Source organism: Sapajus apella, unplaced genomic scaffold, assembly GCF_009761245.1.
Source record: "Sapajus apella isolate SASKATOON/1434 unplaced genomic scaffold, GSC_monkey_1.0 scaffold92, whole genome shotgun sequence".
NCBI classification, from domain to species: domain Eukaryota; kingdom Metazoa; phylum Chordata; class Mammalia; order Primates; family Cebidae; genus Sapajus; species Sapajus apella.
The window spans coordinates 7,158,391-7,164,865 of NW_022437032.1; the positions used below are offsets into that span (position 1 = coordinate 7,158,391).

The 6,475-nt window shown below is 50.5% G+C and overlaps 1 protein-coding gene and 1 long non-coding RNA gene across 4 annotated transcripts in view; both read left to right on the top strand.

Annotated features, from left to right (window-relative positions):
• PREX1 (phosphatidylinositol-3,4,5-trisphosphate dependent Rac exchange factor 1) overlaps positions 1-6,475 on the top strand; it is a 204,789-nt gene that overhangs the window by 148,642 nt on the left and 49,672 nt on the right. For all 3 annotated transcript variants that reach the window (XM_032256051.1, XM_032256050.1, XM_032256052.1), the window contains 3 exons: positions 1,464-1,567; positions 1,809-1,858; positions 5,283-5,358. In XM_032256051.1, coding sequence (XP_032111942.1) covers positions 1,464-1,567; positions 1,809-1,858; positions 5,283-5,358 — 230 coding nt within the window. The remainder of the gene's footprint in view (positions 1-1,463; positions 1,568-1,808; positions 1,859-5,282; positions 5,359-6,475) is intronic.
• The window catches only part of LOC116535211, a 2,220-nt gene continuing 1,109 nt past the window's right edge, over positions 5,365-6,475 (top strand). The window contains exon 1 of the long non-coding RNA XR_004262090.1: positions 5,365-6,406. This is a non-coding gene — a long non-coding RNA (uncharacterized LOC116535211). The remainder of the gene's footprint in view (positions 6,407-6,475) is intronic.

Consider the following 6,475-nt stretch of genomic DNA (forward strand, 5'->3'; position numbering starts at 1 on the left):
TGTTGGGGTTCATTTCTGAATAGGGGAAATGGGGAAGGCCTCACCAAGAAGGTGACATTGGAACCAGGACCTGAGCCACCAGTGAGGAGCAGACCCAGGTGGGCATCATGGTTCCAGGCAGAGGGAACAGCAAGTGCAGAGGCAGAGTCTAAGTGAGTTGTGCAGGGAATAGCAGGGAGGGAGTGTAGCTGCCTCAGAGTGAGGAGGGGGTGTGGTAGGAGACGAGGTCAGAGGGCACAGGGCTGGTGGGAGAGTTGAGGAGGTGAGATCAGATCCTGTAGAGAATTGTAGTGTCTTTGGCTTTTACTCTGAGTGAGCTGTGAAGGTGCGGCTGAGCTCTGTAGAGAGGAAAGACCTGTTTGGATAAACATGTTGGTAGAATTCCTCTGGCTGCCCTGGGGAGACTGTTGGGACCAAGGGTGACAGCAGGAAGCCGAGCAAAGAGGCTGCTGTGATAGTCAAGGTGGGAGGCGAAGGTGGTTCGGGCCAGGGTAGGAATGAGATGATTGATATCTGAGTGAGATGATTGATGTCTGAGTGAGATGATTGATTGATATCTGAGTGAGATGATTGATGTCTGAGTGAGATGATCGATATCAGAGTGAGATGATTGATATCTGAGTGAGATGATTGATGTCTGAGTGAGATGATTGATTGATATCTGAGTCAGATGATCGATGTCTGAGTGAGATGATCGATATCAGAGTGAGATGATTGATATCTGAGTGAGATGACTGATTGATATCTGAGTGAGATGATTGATATCTGAGTGAGATGATTAATGTCTGAGTGAGATGATTGATATCTGAGTGAGATGATTGTTATCTGAGTGAGATGATTGATTGATATCTGAGTGAGATGATTGATGTCTGAGTGAGATGATGGATAGCTGTGTGAGATGATTGATGTCTGAGTGAGATGATTGATATGAGTGACGTGATTGATAGATGACTGATTGATATCTGAGTGGAGATTTTGGGTGATATGATTGATATCTTGAAGGTTAGGGCCTTATAGGCATTGCTAATGGATCTGAAACGTCAAGGATGACTTGTGGGATAGAGATGGCTCTGTAAATCTCAGCAGTGTGGTCTCAGGCCCCAGCACGCTTGTCCCCACACATCCATTGGTGATCTAGATCCAAGGATGTACTGAGCCAGAGGGGTCCCAGTGCAAGCTGGATCGAGGCATTTCTGGATCCCTTACCCCTGCAGATGCCCCATCCCAAGCTTCGAGTCTCAGTAGGGCCCTGCATGTAGCAGGAGGATAGGGTATCCTCCTGTGCAAAATGGGGAAGTCCTAGCACCCACCTCTAAAGCCTGGCAAGCAGTGAAGGCTGACACTGGTGGGCGTGGCCAGGAACCGAGAGGCGTGGCTGATGGAGTGAAGGCTCATGCTGGTGGTCGTGGCCAGGAGGGGCCGAGGGACCATGCCCAGCCACACAGGTCCTCTTGTCTCTCCAGTTTCCGACAAGCACCAGTTCAAGAATGAGCAGGTGATGTATCGTTTCCGCTACGACGATGGCACCTACAAGGCCCGAAGTGAGCTGGAGGACATCATGTCCAAGGTAGGGGCCCTCTGCACCTGTGACCCTGACTCAGCCGGCCTCGTTTACCTCCACCCTGAGTTTGCCACAGAGCAGGCCTGTGCCCCTTGGCCTGTTTGCCTCTGCCACTGCCCCCACCTCACCCCTGCCCCCATCAACCTGCCCTGCCCTGTCCTGGAAGCCATCTCTCCCATCAGCCTGGATTTGGAGGCTCATCAAAGATGTGACCTGATCCCAGAATTCCTCCCCTTTTTTCTTTCAGGGTGTGAGGCTTTACTGCCGTCTTCACAGCCTCTACACCCCGGTGATCAAGTAAGTTACTCTTTCCAAGCTCCACTTTCACCTCTACCTCTTCTTGGCTGTGTGGCCAGCTCTCTGAGCCCCCAGTCTCCTTCTCCATTAAATGGGGCTCGCAATGGCACCTACCCTACAGGGTTAAGTGAGTTAAGTTGTGGGAAGCACTGCAGTGCAGTGATGCGGGATGTCAGTTCTGGAGCCAGACAGACTGAGCTTGAACCTGCCTCGTAGTTAGCAGCTGTGTGACCTTGGGCAGACTTACTTGACCATCTGTGCCTCAGTTGTTTCCTCTGTGGAATGGGGATAATAATGGGCTCCACCTCAGGGCCTTTGTGCCTGCTGTTCCCTCTGCTCAGAATGTTTTTCCCCTGCATACCTTCATATTCGTTCTTTTACTTCCTTTAAATGCCTCCATATCACAGGGGTCTTCCCTGCCCACCTATATAAAGTGTCACCTCCCTGGTACTGTCTTCTGTATTATTCTGTTTTCGTGCTCCCAATAAAGACATCCCCAAGACTGGGTGATTTATAAAGAAAAAGAGGTTAAATGGATTCACAGTTCCGCATGGCTGGGGAGGTCTCTCAATCATGGAGAAAGGTGAAAGGCACGTCTTACATGGCAGGCAAAACGAAAATGAGAGCCAAGTGAGAGGGGTTTCCTCTTATAAAACCATCTCACTCCCACGAGAACAGTATCCGGGAAACTTCTCCCATGATTCAGTTATTTCCCACTGGGTCCCTCCCAAAATATGTGGGAATTATGAGAGCTACAATTCAAGATGAGATTTGGGTGGGGACACAGTCAAACCATATCACCTCCCTTTCTTCACTTTAGTTGTCATCGTCATCTTTTTTTTTTTTTTTTTTTTTTGAGACAGGGTCTCTCTCTGCTACCCAGGCTGGAGTGCAGTGGTGGAATCATGCAGTCACAGCTCGCTGCAGCCTCAACCTCCCAGGCTCAGGCAGTCCTCCCACCTGAACCTCCCAGGTAGTTGGGAATACAAGTGTGCACCACCATGCCTGGCTAATTTTTTATTTTTTTATTTTTATTTTTGAGACAGAGCCTCACTCTATCCCCCAGGTTGGAGTGCAGTGGAGTGATCTTGGCTCACAGCAACCTCTGCCTCCTGGGTTCAAGCAATTCTCACACCTCAGCTGCCTGAGTGGCTGGGTTTACAGGTGCCTGCTACCATGCCTGGCTAATTTTTGTACTTTTAGTAGAGATGGGGTTTCTCCATGTTGGCCAGGCTGGTCTCGAACTCCTGACTTCAAGTGATCCGCCTGCCTTGGCCTCCCAAAGTGCTGAGATTACAGGTGTGAGGCACTGCGTCCAGCCATTTTTTATGTTTTGTAGAGACTGGGTCTCGCCATGTTGCCCAGGCTGATCTTGAGCTCCTGGGCTCAAGTGACCCTCCAGTCTCATCTTCCCCCAAAGTGTTGAGATTATAGGCCTGAGCCACTGTGCCCAGCCTAGTTTTCTTCTTAAAACTTGTCTCTGCTTGACCTCTTGTATGTTGATCTGTGCACTGTCTTTCTCCCCTAGTGAACTGTAGACCTGGCAAGGGGAGGAACTCTTCTCTGCCTTGTCCCTTGACCCTGAGCTGCACCTTGAGACTGAGGAATGTGATTTTTAATTTGGCTTAATATTAATTGATTGAAATTTATTTTTTATGTTTTTGAGATGGAGACGGAGTCTCACTTAGTTGCCCAGGCTGGAGTGCAGTGGCACAATCTCGGCTCACTGCAACCTCTGCCTCCTGGGTTCAAGTGATTCTCCTGCCTTAGCCTCCTGAATAGCTGGGATTATAAGTGTACACCACCACGCCTGGCTAATTTCTGTATTGTTAGTAGAGACGGGGTTTCACCAGGTTGGCCAGGCTAGTCGCAAACTCCTGACCTCAAATGATCTGCCTGCCTCAGCCTCCCAAAGTGCTGGGATTACAGGTGTTAGCCACCTTGCCTGTCCTAATTGATTGAAATTTATGTTGAAATGGATAAGTATTGGAGAGCAGAGGCCTAGGGCACTCAGTAAAGGCTTGTCAGTGAATGTTGAAAGATTAACTTCTTTTGCCTCTGTTTCTGCATCTGTGAAATGGCCATAAGAATAGCTCACGCCTCTTGCGTTGTCATGAGGACTAAATTCATGGAAGGTGCTTTGAATGGCTCCTGGCATTGTATAATAAACACCAGTGATTGGTTATTCTTTTTATCATACAGCTCACAGTTGTGGATGAAGGGAGAGAAGGTGACCTGATTCTTATCCCATCTGCAGATTTCTCTGTCCCCCTGACCTGATAGCTCTTATCACCTCTGGGAAGTGTAGAGAGGAAAGACCATTTCCTGGCCCTGTGGGAGGTCAGGCCCTGGGAACCACTTCTGTGGCCAGTCCATGTCAAGGCTGATAAAGTCTAGTTGAGGGATTTCTATCAGGCTTTAGGACTGGGGGGTCTGACACTGTACTCCCTCTGCCATCCTGCCCCCGCCCTCCCGGGCTCCTCTGCTGCTGCTCCCGTGCAAGCCCCAGAAGGCAGGTGGGACTCCTCCGCCAGCTCCAAGGAAGGAAGCTGCTGGGGAAGGCAGCAGATCCCCACCCACTGCACATGGGGCCTGTCAGACCCCCCAGTCCTAAAGCCTGAGAGAAATCCCCCAATTAGACTTTATCAGCCTTGACATGGACCGGCCACAGAAGCTCATCTTTGTCAGCTTCAAAGCCTGAGAGGTTGTTGCAGTTTCGCTGCAAGGTTAGCAGAGCTCACAGGACCCAGGCTCAGCCGGGATTCAGATGCTGTAACAGGCCAGGTCAGTTACCTCAGGAAAGAACCATGAGACCCACAGGCCTCTGTGCTGCCCAGTCCTAGTAGACTCCACGAGCCCCTTCCATGGGCTTCCCATGTCAGTTTGGTTTAAACACATCAGTGCCAATCACAAAACAAAAGAAAAAAAGGAAAGAATGGGGGGGTCTCCCCTGCCACTCTGTGAGCGTTAGCGTGGCTCCCGAGCCTCGGTGCTGGTGACATCTTAGCCAGGATAAGTCTCTGTTGGGGGCTGTCCTGGTGTTGTGGGATCTTCAGCAGCATCCCCGGCCTCTACATACGGGTTGCCAGCAGCACCCCTGCCGCAGCCCCTCCAGGTCATGACAGCCAGAAATGTCTCCAGCAATCTCCTGGGCTAGAGACAAAGTTTCCAGAGCCCTAGAGCTGCTGCTTCCTGCCCCCCACTCTGTAGCTGGAAGGAGGCCTGGTTTAGAACAGCCATGCCCTCCATCACACAGCAAATGAAGTGTGGAATCTGAGCTGAGACTTGGACCCTTGCCCAATGCCTAGAGAGCCTGGAGATCCTTGACTCCTGGGCACGTCCAGCAGGGAAGTCAGGACCACTGCCCTCTCCGTCCTCCCTGCCCTGCCCTGCCCTGCTCACTGTGCGCTCACCTTCTCCGCAGAGACCGTGATTACCACCTGAAGACCTACAAGTCAGTGCTTCCTGGGAGCAAGCTGGTGGACTGGCTGCTGGCTCAGGTGAGGGCCTCCTCAGGGGTGCATGACCGGTGTTCTGCTTTGTCCGTCGGTGTGGGGCTTTTTGTTTCGTTTTAAACATTTCTATTATTTTAATTGTGACAAACTGTGCAGAACATAAAATTTACCATCTTGATCTTTTTTAAGTGGATAGTTGATTGGCATTCAATTCATTGATAATGTTGTGCAACCATCGCCACCGTCCATCCACGGACCTCTTTTAATCTTCCCACACTGAAGTTCTGCTCGCATTCATCAACTCCCCACTCCCCTCCTCCAGTCCTGATGACCACCATTCTACTTTCTGTCTCCGTGAACTTGACTGCTCTGGTTACCTGCTGTCCGTAGAATTGTACAGCATTTGTCCTTTTGTGCCTGGCTTATTTTACTTGGCATCCTATACTAACGGCTCCTCCATGCCGTAGCGTGTGTCGGAATCTCCTTCCTTTTTAAGGCTGAATAATATCCCATTGTTTGTACGTTAGTCCATTTGTGCTGCTGTAAGAAAATACCTGAGACTGGGTAATTCATAGAGAACAGAAACTTACTTCTCACAGTTCCGGAGGCTGGGAGCGCCAGATCAGGGTGCCAGCAGGTTTGGCATCTGTCCGAGGCTGCTCTCTGCTTCTGAGATGCTGCCTTGCTGCTGCGTCCTGTGGAGGAGAGGAACAGTGTGTCCTCCCGTGGGGAGAGGGATGGGAAGGGAAGGGCAGACTCCCTGCATCAAACCCATTCCCAAGGGATGCCTAATGCCCTTCTGACTCAGTCGTCTCCTGATGACCATACCTCTCAATAGTGTTGCATTGGGGATGACATTTCAACATGAATTTTGGAGGGGACAAAAGCATTCAAGCTGTAGCAGTATGGCTATACCATATTCTGTTTGTACATTCATCCACCAGTAGACCCAGGGGTTGCTTCCACGTTGGGGCTTTCAGTTTTAAAAATGGGATCGTCTTGGGGAAACTAGGACAAGTTGGTTTTATCCTGGTACCAAACTGGAGCCTCTGTTTGGAGTTTGCCAAGTTATTCCTTTCAAAAATGTTCCAGGGTAGCCGGGCGCGGTGGCTCACGCCTGTAATCCCAGCACTGTGGGAGGCCGAGGCGGGTGGATCACGAG